This window comes from Aulonocara stuartgranti (genome assembly GCF_965226115.1).
Source record: "Aulonocara stuartgranti genome assembly, chromosome: 17".
Taxonomy (NCBI): Eukaryota; Metazoa; Chordata; class Actinopteri; order Cichliformes; family Cichlidae; genus Aulonocara; species Aulonocara stuartgranti.
In genome coordinates this window covers 1,903,486-1,918,964 of record NC_138953.1, presented here as the reverse complement: position 1 = coordinate 1,918,964, position 15,479 = coordinate 1,903,486, and the positions used below count along the sequence as shown (strand labels likewise).

Sequence of the window (15,479 nt, the reverse complement as noted above, 5' to 3'; positions counted from 1 at the left end):
GATGAATCTTTGTGTTTCACAGCCTCATGTGCAAATGTGGCTGAGACCACATGTGGCTTTATGTTGTATAAAGTGCTTTGAGTACTCCAGGAGAGTAGAAAAGTGCCATATAAGAATCAGTCCATTTACCATTTACAGCAATGGAATCAATTGTTTAATCTTGAAATATCACAGTGCCTTAACACAAATTACATTTGCGGGAAACAAAACATTTCAATATTTCAAGGTCTGACCATGTAAATACCAGCAAATCTCTGGGAAATAGCACATTGAGTTGATATTTTATACTTAAAAGAAGGGAATTAAAACAAGCCTGTCTTCAAAGGTCATTGCACTGTTATCTTTTAATTTTGAACTTAATAATATAACAAATAAAAATTGTGACTGTGACATGTGCAAAAGTTTGGTCACCTTACAGAGGAAGAAGCTCAATAACCACATCTGATGGCGGTTATTGAGCTTCAGTGTTGGAACCATTAGCAAAGGTCTGCCGCTGGCTTTATGGCTCAAAATGATTTGAAAGTGAATAACATGACTTGTGCTGTTTGGTAGATACATCTCAATATTTAACATTACTTTTCCATTTCAAGTCAGTCACCCTGAAAGTTATACTTACAGTGAGCTGCAACTTAGATATAAAAGCCATTATTGTATGGCGGGCTTCAGGCAGCCGACTGTTACTTATTTAACACTGAATTATATGTTATGGGAGAGTTATTATCGCCTACAGAAGACAGTTTAATGGCATGTCTGAATACTGTGCCTGTGCAATGTCTAAAGTGTTAAAAGTTTGTAAAGTTTTGTGGTGTACTGGACCATGTCTTCATCCATGCTAAAACTGTGCGTTTGTCCTATAAAAATGGAACGTATTGGCTCCAGCACGGTACTGTGTCGGTGCTACAGAGCACTTTGCAGATGCAAACAACTTGACATTGCTGCTATAGTTTAAAAACATACATGTACTGTTTAATAACTGGAACATGGGCCACTCTTGTTTGTGGTTCTGTTGGTCCTTTTGCTGGAATTACAGAGTTCATAGTGCACAAAGAAATTCTTTGTACTGCAGATTAAGGCTGTGGTCATTCCCTTTTCAGTTTACGCTTCCTTTCAGCCAATCAGCATTCAGCCTATGCACTGCATTATTGGCCAGAAGCAATGGGCTGATGTGACTTGTACTACTGATTGCATTCCCCTTTGCCTAGCTGGCCCAGGACCAGAACCAGCCTTTAACCTGAAAATGTCAGCTTCAGTGCATTTTCTCTAGCAGAAACATTTCAGGTTTCAGTGGCCGACTAGTAATTTGGGCATGGGTCATTACTACTGCACAAAACAGCTTTGGCTGCCTTCTTCTCTCCCTTGAACATATCTACAGACACCGCTGCCAAAACAGAACCACTAACATTCTCAGACACTCATCACATCCAGGTCATCATCAGCTTAGAAGAGTCGCCAAATAATAGGCAACCAGTCTCAGGAACAGCTTTTTACCCCAGACCCATCATCACACATAACTCTGCCCAATCATGTGAAATAGCCTCTCCTTATGCAGTAGAGATTTACTAATACAAGACAGCTGCAATGACGAAGAGTTAAAAGTTCCAATTAAGTGAACAACTTGGTTTTACTCAAAAATCCTGGAAAGGTCACCTGGATTAATGCCAAGGATTGTTGCACCAAGATTTGTAATATTAGAGCCTTTATATATAATAAATAGATTTCAGGTTTAAAAGGCAATAAGGAAGTGCCTTAAACTTGCATTCTCCTTAAAGGCCACCACAGACTGACCCCTGTAGTTGCAAAAAGTCTCTTTTTAGTAAAACAGCTTTCAGCTATGACCTAAAAAAAGACTCCTGATGACTTTGAGGTCTCACTCCCTAGTTTCACATTATACTGAATACAATCAGTCTCTCTGGAATTTGATCGCACTGAGAACCAAAGGACACCTTCACACGGTAGCCCCGCCTTCTTTGGTACCCGTTTTACTCTGTGGAGTATTAATTATTTAGAAAATTAAAATCATTATATACTGAAAAAAACTTTAAATTAGTGATTGGGACCACAAACCTTGGACATATCACTCAACGGTACAAGTCCATCAGCGTGGTGAAATGAAGAAGGAGTCAATATTTGAAGGGAAAGAAAGAAGCTGTCATTGAATGCACTGGGATGGTTCCTATGAATGCATATTTTAAACCTAAAAATATTTAGGGAAGTAGATAGATATCATACTGTGCTGCGCACCGATTTAGGTCATAAAACACATCACAGAAGTACAATACTCTTTGCACTGGATGGAGTGTTCAGAGTCAGTGTAAAAAACAGATACACACCAGTGAGTACTGGCTAAAATTTCTACCATCCATCGATCCATCCTTGTCTCAACAAGAGAGCTGACATTAGACCGTGTTTCTGTTAAAGTTCAGGTCCTGGAGCATCTGACTGTTGTGAACGTTCTATGGTTCATCTTGGATGCCAACAAAGAAGCAGACATCCTGTGGGGAGGAGGGATCGATGGCTGGATGGCTCTGATGAGACGCGGAGAAGGCAGATTTGGGGATTTCCCAGTAGTTGCTGTGGAGCTCGACAGAGGAAAGAGCAGGTGGGATATCTTTCTGACTGGGCCCGCACTCCGAAGATAGCGGTGGAACACTCAGGCATTTCCTCAGGCAGGGCTCACTGTACAAAAAGCAATGGAAACAAGATTCATGTATAGAAGTGAGAGGTGATCTGGACTCCACAATGAGAATAGTGAAAACAGAAAAAAATGAAGACAGATATTTTTCCAGCTTTCAGATTATTAGAAAGAGGACATGTCTGAAAGCGTCTGACGCTAAACCTCTAACGTTTGTTTGAAAATGACTCTGTATGCCATATTTTCTGTCACCTCATAGCGCTGGCTTGTTCTCCTTTCCAGGCCTGTCTGTAAACATCACCTGCCACCTCAAACAGCCAACGTACATCAGCGGGCACCTCTGGGATCCACTCTACAAACCTGGTCCAAAGCAAAGTGGTAATGGTCACGGATTTGACACCAGCTAATTTTAAGTTCAAAGCTCATTTGGTTAAAAGTGATATACCGTTATTGATGCGACCTCTGTCTTACCTCTGGGCCACTGAGTATGCTGACTGTACAGGAAGTGTGTATGGCATGAGCATGTAGGAGGCCACCCTTACTGGCAGCATCCCAGATACCCTGCCATACAGTCCGGATCTCTCTTGGCAGGCCTCACAGAACACTGACAGCCACATACAGAATAGGATGCAGTTCTTTAAACATTTTAAAGAAGAATGATTCAATCTGTGCTTATTCTGGGATGATACCTTACCTTTCTTGATTGAAGTAGGCAGACTAATGTGTTCATCCACCCCACAGTGCTGTTTACGAAGTAGTCGGAGCCTTCGGAGCACCCACTCCTTGGTTGTTTCAGTATTGTTGCAGCAGCTGATCGAGCTCTCTGGCAGGGAAGGGCCAGCAGTGGGACACTCCAGTGCAAGCAGGTCTGCAACCAAAAAACACCACATAGGTAACACAGTCCAAATGTCAAACTAGAGGCTGATATGAAAGTGTGTAAGTTGGAGAATGACCAAAGCAACCAAGGAATAGAGGACTCACTGTTCTCTTCAAGAAAGCGTAGAGCATCTTTATAACCGCTCTGACACATTTCAGCCAGCACCTGTGGACGGGAGGCAGAAAATATATCTAATAAAGCTGCAATTCATTCAAAATGGAAAAAAGTTAAATATTTACAATAAGACATTTTACTTCTTCATAAAAAATATCATCATAGATATATCAAGATCCACCCCCCACCAATTTGCATGTTCTCCCCATGTCTGCATGGGTTCTCTCCTAGTTCTCTAGCTTCTCCATCTCCGTGAAGTTAGTGGGGTTAGGTTAATTAGTGATTCTAAATTGGCCCTAAGTGTGAATGTAAGTGTGAAATGTTGTCTGCCTCTCTCTTATGTCATCTAGGATATGCTCCAGCCCCCCGGGACCATGAATAGGATAAGAAAAAGATGATGGATGGATTTGAAGGCATAAAAAAGCTAGGATGGTTCAACAAAGGGTGGAAAAGTAGGTGGTACTAAAATGAAGTAATTAGGTTGATCGACAGCAGGTCAGTAAGCGATTTGGTATAAAAAACAGGATGTTAGAGAAGCAGAGTTTAAGAACGCAAAGATGAGCAGAGGTTTACCAGTGTGCAAAAATGTTTCTACAAATTATGGTATACCAATCTGAGCACGCCCAAAAAGAACTAGTCCATGGGACAACTTCAAAATAGTGATCTTCAAGGTGAAATTCTGAAGGCTGACTATGTCATTATTTACAGCTCATAATGTTATCAGAAGATTCAGAAAACCTGGAGAAGTCTCTGTGTGCGAGGGACAAGGCCAGAACTGAATATTGGTTGCCCGTGATCTTTGGGCTCTCAGGTCGCACTGCATTAAAAACAGATATGGGTCGTCCATGTCTCTGAGTCGACTCTGGAGGAGAAGTGTAGTCCTTACACAAAGTTCATGCAAAGAAAAATCCACATGTGAACATTGTGGACATTATTCCAGAAGCGGCACTGCCTTCATATAAGCATTTAAAATCTTCCTGCAGCATCTAATCATTGTTTGAAGTTCTGCTGTGAGTGTGTACATTTCATAGGCGAAGATTGACACTGTAAGTGCAATCAGATGTTTCTCTCTGGCTGGCCTCACGTCTTATTATTGCAGTTGTTGTCTTTGGTATACTTGCCAAAATCTCAGGATTTAATTTTTCACCTGATATGACTGAACCGAGGTAGCTGGAAGTCTTCACGGTTACCAGCCTCCACTGAATATTTGGTCTCACTTGCCTGGGTGTTGTTGGTCATGAACTTTGTCTTCTTGGACCTGAGCTCCATACCACAAGCTGCTCCATTAAGATATTCCACTAAGCAAGCAAGTTCATTTCATTCCCTGCATGTCTTTCCTCTGATGGGAACTGTGACTCATTGCTTTCTATTGGCATCTTCCATAACTGTCATACAGTACTGTGTCTGAATCTGTATAACTCCTAATTTATTTATATTTTGCTTCCAAGGAGTCAGACTTGAATTTTTTAACACTCTTGAGCAACAGTTCTGTGGGGTTTTGAAGGTCTTTAAAAGTTTTTCTTTGGACATTGGCTGCTTTTTCACTCACTTTCACTCAAGTCCTTGTACCTGAGTACCCGAACAGGTGTTTTTTCTTGTTTGCTAAGCCACTTGAACCTGAGCTGTGAGTCATTCAAGGATAAATAAGCACCTAACTCAAGGGATGAACCTGTGTTATGTTTATACTAGCAAAAAACGTAGAATCTCTGTCATAGATAACATCTTGAAAGGTGTCAAGTAGTACTTTTGTACCAATAAAGGTGATTCCAAAGAGCTATTAGCTGAAAACTTGGCATATCATGGCATGGTGTGCAGCGTGTCTTTGAGGAAAGTGGAAGACAAAAGAAGAAATGGCTGGCCTATCTGCAGCAGACACTTGGTACCTAAATGTCATGACCTTAAGAAGTAAACAAATCCTGCCAGAGGACCTGAGAATTGCATGTGGGCTTTCAGTTGATCCATCTATTGTTCACCAAAGCCTCGTCAGAAATTATCTCAGTGAAAGTCATTTCAAGGAAAGGAAATGGGGAAAAGAAATAAATCACATATCAAGTGAACTGAAAAGGAGTCTTGGAATGTTGGAAGCCAGGAGACATGTAAATATGAGTGTATACAGCAATCCGTAAAACACGGTCTGTCATAGTTTGACGCTGTATTTCAGCTACTGGCGTTGATGATCTTATCAAAAATGAAGGAGTCATGAAGGTGGTCACACCAAGACGTTGACTTTTAAGCTTGTTGGAATTGTAATACTGTAATATTGACACAATCTCCCTAAAAAGGTCAAATACTTCCTAATATACAGTTTAGCATTGTTAAAATTAAATATACATGCCTTTCATTGTTATGCTATTAAAGTGTTTTGGCAAGTGAAAGGTACAGAGTCGTGTCATTAGGTCTACTGTCAGTTTGTTTTATTGTGTAATAGCTTCAATACCAGCAAGCTGTGACATTGTTAGGAGATGCTCATTTCATTGGCTGGGATGGTCAGGCCACAGGAGACACATATTTGCCAAGCCTGTATGTTTGTATTAAGGACTCACTTTGTTCAGGCATGTAATGTGTGCACTTGTTTTTCAGGTGAAGTGATATAGTGATGTCATTCCAGGAAAAAACACACACATCCCCCAGACACAGATAAGTGAGCTCATTGACAAAATCATAGGACCCAGATAAGGGGGTGAGGCTATATAGCAATGATACAGCAAATAGATGTACTGCAACAAGGTCAAAGGTCACCTTATCTTAGAGGTTAACTGACAGTCATCACAGTGGCAGGAAATAACAAAAGGAAACTTGGCTTCAGTTTGAATAATAACAATTACATTAAAAAGGCACTTAAAGGCCTAAAACCAAATCTGAGAATTTTGGGGAATTTCTGTTCAGGGGATATTCATTTAACAGATGTTTTAAGATTTAGGTTAATGTTGCATTCAGCACCATAGGACCTCTGTGGCACAGACATCAGGAAAATCAACTGTACATAGTGTTCACTTGAGGCACTTAGAACAACTACTGTAATAAAAATGAAAGATAGTGTACAACACCACTTTGACTTCTCCTGCAGAGCAGCCACTGTGACAACAGTTAGTAGGTAAATGTTACAATATACAAGCACAGAGAGTCACTACATTTGAGATATATGACAAATATTTAAAGATTCTCTTAGGTAATGCAAAAAAGCACAAAATCCGACAATAGGTAGTCTGAGGTAGCGCTGAGCTTCTAATGACTTTGCACCATATTTTGTTGCAGATATAGAGTTATAAGGTGGACTTGCATTATTTCTGTCTAGTTGTTGTAGATTTTTCTCATTGTTTATCTGAAGCTTAACAGCGTTACATTGACGCTGTCTATTAACCGTCAGCAGAGCTAATCAAATTAGCTGCCTAGCTCCCACAGTAATTTTGTCAGTTTACTATCAACCATAGCTGCTAGCTGTTACCTTAAACATAACTTCACAGGCAGCTAATTCTGCTGTTTTTTGCGTGTTAAACAGCTAACTTTAATGTTTCATGGGGTCACGTCTTGAAACATGATTTCCTTAGGGATTATTAAAGTATTCTGATTCTGAAATTCCTCATAAAGTGGTGTTCACATTAAAAGCACTGACATAGAGTTTGGTGTCTTAAACCTGCGTTCCATATAAAAGCCACCATATGGTGACAGCTGTGGTTGTGTTCACGTCTCTAAACATTTTTGGTCATACTGAATATAAATATTTAGTACATTTTGAAAATATGATTCAATTTATCTGTTGCACAAAGCCAGCTGGTTAAAAACTTACTGGTTAACAAAGGGCTAACACTAGTCAGCAGCCAATGAGCATGCGGTCTCAGAGTAAGCCCCACCCCCTTCTCGTCACAGCTTTTTTTGCAACAAATGGCAGCAAAGCTCATCTCAGTGCTTCAAAGCAGGACTTTTGAAACCGGTGGTTGAGTCAGAGCAGCTCCTGTATGCCTACCTGCAGGGAAGCTGTTAGCTGGAAGAGCCAAAGGCTGCGCTGTTGGTAACGATACTGTCGCAAATGAGTCATTTTTAGTATTGATTCGTGTCTGCGTATCAATGTTTTCACATAGTTATAGTTCATTTACTCTGAATTACTCTGAATTAGCTGACGGGTTTGTAAACATGTAGCTTTTTCCTGTGCTTTGGTTCGTTTTCACACAGAAAAATCAAGTGAACTCCAAGCAAACCAAAATGCGACACTTCAGCCTGCTCAGTGGCCAGATGCTTCTGGGGCGGGAGCAACAAAGGTAAATACAGGAAGAAGGTGTTGTGCTCTAGGCTACTAGAAAACACAGAGAAAGTGGTTTACACTGGGTCCGAGGCTCAACCACCAGTGCTCCCAATGTCTCTTCCATCACACTGCACAGCTATGTTTGGTTTGAGGCCATGGCAGAGGTGTGTGGTGCAGGTTTTACCCTGCTGCTGGGAGATGCTCAAACAGCACTTGAGTGGTGCTTAGTTTGCTGGCAGTGTCTCAGAGCTGCTTTACACACGCTTTCCAGGCTTTGGCGACTCCATCAAATAGGGCTGCTCAATTAATCGAATTTTAATCACGATTACGATCTGGGTTTCAACGATCATTAAAAATGACTGAGCCGATTATTAGCCCCTCCCTCATTTATCCGCGACACCTTAAAGGCCGGTCCGTGAAAATATTGTCGGGCATAAACCTGTCCGTGGCGCAAAAAAGGTTGGAGACCGCTGATTAAGAGGACCCGAGGGAAGCTCGGAAAGCTAAGCAGAAGTTATTTGGAGAGTGACTGCCGTTGGTTGAAAAGAGAGTTTAAAAAAAAAAAACTTCAGTGGTGTTGCACACCATTTTATATTATTTTTTTAAAGTCATTGTTAACCCTTTAAAGCCGGTCAGAGCAGCACGCTCCGTTTTGTGTAACTATTGTTAAATCCCTGTAGAACCTGAACCGTGTAAGCTAGCGCAATAATTTGTTTTGCATATGAAACCGGAGGAGTTGTACTTGCATCTGATGCCATCAGCTTGTCCTCGGTCACGGTTTCGTTCCACATATAGCTTTGCAAAAATTGCATAAAAAGCGCTTGCAGGAACAAAAGCATAATATTCCAGAAACAGGCTTTGCCGTTCCTATCAGCTGTTCGTAACACTTCCCACAGTGAAATGATGCACATGCTGTTTTCTTTGCAAATTTGCATCATAGGATTGTTTTTTGTTTTTCCTGCAGTATATAAAAATTGCTGTATCTCCAAAATAAAACTATGAAGACACTCAAAATAAATTTCCTGTTGTTGTAAACTATTTTTTGCAACTTTATTGTATTTAAAGTTTTGAGGGATAAACCTCTTAAATTTCTCCAAGTAGAAATATATGTAAAAAAAAACAAAAACGATTTTCAATTTTTTTTAGTTTATTGCACTTTTTTGCAATTTATGTAATTACTATGGACTTAATGCATACATATTATTAAAATATGGGCTATAACAGTTGTATTGATGTATAGCAACTTGAAATGCTCCCACAAATGGCACTACAGCATGTAAAAAAAATAAATAAAAATAATATAAGCGCTGGTGGACTTGGTTCTATAGTAGGTCTTAAAGGGTTAAATAAATATCGTCAAATAATCGTGATCTCAATTTCAGTGAAAATAATCGTGATTATCATTTTTGCCATAATCGAGCAGCCCTACCATCAAAGACCGCCGCTTCTGAGGTTCTTGTCTGGTGACAAAGGATTGACCCTTTGCCTACGCACAGATGCTTTTACTACTATTGTTAATCCTTGTAAAGGTGAAAGAATGATTGATTTACTGTTTTGTTATTTTAGATTTTCAACTTTAAAAGATGAAAATCTTAAGTAGGGGTCTCCTTCCTTCTATTCTCTACTTAAAAACATGTGACAGAAGCGACTATCAGTGAGAGTGCAAGATACTGCTGATTGACATATGGCCTGGTAGTAAATACATTACATGGCCTACGCAACCAAAGCCTGGAATGTCTGCAAGAAACTGACCATCAGCTTCAGTGCAATGCACAACGAGTACATCGCCTCCAGTGTGCTGCACAGGTACCTACCTTGGGTTCTGGTGGAAAGAGAGCCCTGCTGAGGCGGTACATGTTGCCCATGTTCATCTGGATGCTGGTGTTAGTGAAACGCAGCTCATGAAAGCTGGTGGACTTATCCCGTGGACAGATGTCACTTTCGCCAGAGAAAGGAGATATGGTGATGGTGTTCTTCAGCTCTGACTGAGGCAGGTTATCACTGATCCCACCGTCTACATAACGCTGAACACACACAGACAGTTACCAATATACCTGGAATAAACACATCACTCTTGGTTGTCATTTATAGAACAGGCCACAATGAAGCACAAGGAAACTATTCATTTCTGCTATACCCTGATACCTGGGCCATGCACAAACTACAAACTTTTTTGGTATGCACATTTTGATCCACCATCTAATTTTTCCTGTGGCTGCTCTCACCTACCATCACACAGGACACTTACAATATTAAAACCCAGGCTTCACATTTCACACAATTTTAAAGACTTTACCCAGTTTTTATGTAATGAAAAATTCTGATTACATTTCATTCTCTCAACCAATGGGATACGAAAGCAGGGTTTTCTCATTTAAAGCGCTTAAAAGCGTGACGGAAAGTAGGTCAGTAAGGGAACAGTTGACTGTGCACACAGAGTAAAAACATGATGTTCTTTTTAAATGAATCTTTGCTACACGAGTGTATTTAATTAACTTAAATATGCTATAATTACTATTTTGTTACAATTTTGTTATAATTTCCTTAATAGTAATAGCTAAAGGTTTTAAAGGTTTTAGCACTTTTTATTTGTTTCTTTAGTATTTGGAGACATCCGACTGGAGTCAGATCTGTGGCAGAACAACGTTCCCAAACATTTCAGGCAAAGTGAAAAAAAAGAACTTTATTAGAAAACTACACCTGATGTTAGACATCTGTCTGCATGTGCATACACAACCAGCCGTGGAACACACAGTTCAGTGAAATCGCACATTAGCTTACTGAGCTGTACTCCCTTTTCTGTGTTCACACTGAACTTCAGCACCAAGTTTCAGACAACAACGTCTACGCAGGGTGAAAAGAAACCAGGTGTCCTGTTTTGTTGTTTGGATGGAGTTTACAAATCTTTGACTGTACCAACTGCATTTGATTTTACACATTATAAATGCCTATATTCATTTACAACACTGAATTTTATTTTTTTAAGTTGGACCCTGATTTTTGTCACTGTGTTTATCTTTGATTACAAAGCTTTTAGATTTTGTTATCACACTGACATGTCAGCCGCTTCAATTGTAAATGAGAATTTAAATAAATTTTAACTGACACAATTTATTTGAGGATTTTCAATATTATTTGTTTTTTCTGTTTTCTTTAAGACTTTCATTCCCTTTTGTAAATCAAAGTACATTCTTGTTATTATTAATCCACCATGTCTGCTAAACATGGCATTTCTATAACATCAGTGTTTGTTGTTGGACTCTTTTCATTTTTAATAAATGAAACATGTATGAACTGTAAGTGTAACTGAAAATTGACATTCTCTGATAGTGGGAATCTGATTATCACTAAACTACAAAAATGTGGAGTAACTCAGCCCTGCTGTCATTTTTACGACACCAATATCAACTGAACTTCAGTATAACTCAGTATAACAACAGTCAAGTTTCTTTTTAGTTTCACTTGTAGTTTTAGTTTCTCTTCTGAATGACATTTGTAGGTGCAGATTTAAAAAGTTCAGAACAGGCATTTTACTGTGAACGTAACACTTACAGTCATTTAGATATCTCACTCTAAATTAACACACTGTACGTTGTAAGTCCCAGCAAAGCCTGTGCTTCCTCAGACAAGTGAAGAGCCGAAAGGGAAAAGTCCAAGTAAGTCCCTGAAAGTGTGATATCATTCAAGGTTACTAGACGCTGACTCCAAAGGAGTATGACTCTAAACTCTGCCATTCATAAAGCACTGACTTTTCTCAATACCTGTTACGTCAGCACATTCGGCTAAGTCAGTGAAAATCACTCCTGAATACATTTCATTCTTTTGAAAATATTAATCACCTGTTTATTAAATCAGAGGCTTCAGAATGTAAGTCAACAAACCAACAGCTTCTACATTCATTTCTCTATATGGTCGTATTAATTATGTGATTAGTGTTACCATAGCTGTAATTTGCCAGATATCTCCATTATTTTTAGCATAATCCAGTCAACACACTTAATGTTTGTGTATTTGTTAGGCAATTTCAAGGAAATGGGGTTGAATTCTAGAAGATGTTACATTTCTTGATTTGTTATCAGGTTTATTATTTTTATCTGCTGTGACTATGATGAACTCCACTTTTGTGATTTTGCTATTATATTATTCTATAACTGGATCTAAATCCAGTCATGAGTGTCTCAATTATAATTGTGGTAATAGGAGAGTTGAGCTGATTACTGAATGAGATTGCTGCCAAAGTCCAAGAGCTGCTGATAAGTCACAGTAAAGCAAACAGCTATATGCTGGGACCTGCAGCTTCTTTATCACTGCTCAGATTGACTACTACACAAAGCCATCCCACAGTCTTTACTCTGTATATTAAATGTGTATTTTTCCTTCTTCATGTTTAATGCTTAAAAGAAGCTAAAATCAAATATGATTATACAAGACGAGCCACGTCTCAATAACATTTTTTACACTCTTTTGCATCCACTCAGCGCTTTTCAACTTTGCTTATTGCTACATTTTTTCTTCACTGCTCAAGCTTCCTTCTTCTTTTTCTGTTCTTTTTAGTCACATGTGTGCGTCTGCTTCCCCAAAGCAGAAACACGCATACATACATGTAAAGAAGCAAACCTACCATTCCTCTGAAGCACGGAGGAATCAGTCCACAGTAGATGGGGATGAAACAGCTGCAGATGAGCGCCTGTGGATAGAGCACAAGGTTAAACTACAGAACATCCATTCCCTGTTATGTGGAATATACCCACCACCTCTTTGTCCTCACCTGAATGAGCTCCTCTTTGGAGTCAAACTCTGACACGAGCACATTCTCCCCATCACTCACTCTGGTCAGAGAGATGCACAGTTGATTTGAGGCCAGGGTGTGTGCGTCAGAGGGCAGGTTGCGATTCAGGCCAGACCTTAACACCTTAATCAGGTTGAAAGTTGGATGCAGGGGGCCCAGGTTTCTCTTTCTGGCCTCCTTAGCCACCTCAATCACATCTTCACAGCATTTAGCTGGGAATGAAAACACACTAATTAAACCTGTATCAGTATTGTCTGACGCTATCGATGATAACCTGGGCGTCAGTCTAGGTTTACAGATGAGATCGGTCTGTAATGATTGCTTCATCATGAGAAAGAAAGTGAAAGGGTGCCTCTGACTCAAGCACAGTCATGTTGTGGTATGAGCCAGTCCCATTTGAACACAACCTATACATATATATACATGTATATCAATGAAAGACATTCTCTGCCTGCTCTGTATAAGCCTTGCACATATATGAATTGCTGTCTTAAGTTTATAGTACTACTGGTCTCAAGTTACTGACAAGTAATATGTAACCTTGAACAGAAATTAGCTACTAGACTATTACACTCTTAGTTGTGCTTAAGGGGCGATGGTGGCTCAAGAGTTGGGAGTCCGTCTTGTAATCGGAAGGTTGCCGGTTCGAGCCCCGGCTCGGACAGTCTCGGTCGGTGTGTCCTTGGGCGAGACACTTCACCTACCGCCTACTGGTGTTGGCCAGAGAGGCCGACGGTGCGATATGTCAGCCTCACCTCTGTCAGTCTGCCCCAGGGCAGCTGTGGCTACAACTGTAGCTGCCTCCACCAGTGTGTGAATGAATAGTGGAATTGTAAAGCGCTATGAGGGTCTCGAAAAGCGCTATATAAATGCAGTCCATTATTATTTATTATTACAAGTGAATTTACAGTACATTTAATGTGGAACATGTGGAACTGCCCCAATGATCCGGTTTAATAGCTTTACACTCTAAAAGGTTATATATTTATTTATTTATTTTTATCTTGGGGGCTTCATGTGATTGTTTTGTTTTGATGTTTTCTCTCCCTTTTTTTAGGGTTTCTACTGTTTTCTACTGTAGAAATCTGAAAGGTTCCTTAGATATAAACGTTTATTATTACTTTATTTCATATATCTGCATGCTAACATGTAAATGGTTTTAACTATAAGTAGCCTATGTTTTAAACAACGTTTCGTATATACAAATATTTCATAGTATATTTACAATGTATACAACTTTCTACTAACTTTAAGGTTCGTGTTGTTTATGAAATCGACCTAAATCGCTCTTGTCAAGTGCAACTTTCTTTACGCCTGCTAACTCTACAGACGCCTGCTATCTACACAAGCTGAACCCATATTTATACATATCCCCAGCAGGCTATCAGATCATATTCGGTAATGAATATGATTTTAAGTGTACATTATTATTCAGGCTACCGAGTCCCAGCATTGTATCTTACCTATGGGTGCCTTGCTGGCGAGCATCGAGGCGGTCAGCGCACCGGCCGAAGCCCCATACAGCTTAGTGGCCTCTTTGATAAGGTACGGAGCTTTCTCCAGCAGGCAGCTGGCTACTCCGATATGGTAAATGCCCAGGAACCCGCAACCAGCGAAGGACAGGTTCCAGCCACGGCTTAAGTCGAACATAGCGGGGCATTCCCCCGCTGGGGTATTCTGACAGGTAACGAAGACTGAGCAGGACACCAAGCTGTCAAGCCTGTCACCGCCGCGCGGCCAGAAGGAACGCACGCAACAAGTCAACAACCAGCTATAAAAACAAACTGTGGTGCGTTCAATGACTGTCAGAAAAAGCGTTACGAAACAACGCAACTATGTCCCACTTATCGATTTATTTGTATTATAAGTACATATACATATGTGCATTTCTACTGTCACTGTTTATTAAAAAGGCGTATTTTAACAAAGAGTCATCAACTCGATCATTTTATTCTACTTAAATGACATGTCAAAGCAATATAAAATATGATGTCGTAAGTAATTTGAAAGTCTTCCTATTACCGAGTTAGTACAAAGGCAGCACGGGTTACTGAGGCTTGTCACATGAGCCAATCCATCCAATCAGTAGAAAGGTTTGACTCCGAGACGTCACAACACCTAAAAAAGGTGACAACAAAGTATAAGTTAAAAAAGACAATGGGCAACATTAACAGTATATGAAAGTTCTTGCTTTAAAATCATTTCACTGTGTTTTAGGCTTCGTTTTTATTGATAAAATGTTTTTGAAGATAAATCCACAATGGTAACATAACATGAAAAGATATAGAACTAAAAGATTGCAATGTCCTATCTGTTCTTTGCGGGAATAAAACTGACAGATGAAGTGTGAATGCATGTTTCACAAAGGGCTAGACATTTCTTTTTTGACTTTATTTTCCAAAAAAAATTTTAATTTTTTTTTTATTTTTATTTTTTAAGAAATGTAAGAAAATTTCAAACTAAAATGCCACGTTTAAATAATTTAGTAGTTTCTAGAAATCACTTTACCAGCAGTAACACCTTTCAGTCTTATTATGTAAGACTCCACAGGCTTTGCACACCTGCATCTAAGCAGTTAATCCTATTCTTCCTGATAGATCCAATCAAGCTCTGCCATATTAGATGGAAATTATCTATAACCTGCTATCATCAGGTCCTATTCAACCACACAGATTGAATAACTTTATCATGCAATAACTCGAGAAGTGTTCTGGTTGTTTGCTTTAGGTCGTTGTCTTGCTGAGAGGGGTGCTAGTGCACCAGTCTCAGGTCACTGCGCTGTGGAGCAGGTTTTCTTTTTTGTGTTTGGCTCCATGCAATCTGTACC

General features: G+C 39.6%; 1 protein-coding gene across 1 annotated transcript; it reads right to left on the bottom strand.

Moving 5' to 3' along the window:
- Positions 1 to 131: 131 nt before the first annotated feature.
- pnpla3 (patatin-like phospholipase domain containing 3) lies at positions 132 to 14,430 on the bottom strand. Its single transcript, XM_082511626.1, has 9 exons — positions 14,116 to 14,430; positions 12,632 to 12,864; positions 12,485 to 12,550; positions 9,678 to 9,887; positions 3,614 to 3,674; positions 3,327 to 3,500; positions 3,104 to 3,236; positions 2,885 to 2,992; positions 132 to 2,676 (listed from the first exon to the last, which is right to left on the bottom strand). Exons 1-9 carry the CDS (start codon positions 14,300 to 14,302, stop codon positions 2,454 to 2,456), a joined length of 1,395 nt encoding a protein of 464 aa, XP_082367752.1. The 5' UTR covers positions 14,303 to 14,430; the 3' UTR covers positions 132 to 2,453.
- Positions 14,431 to 15,479: the final 1,049 nt, after the last annotated feature.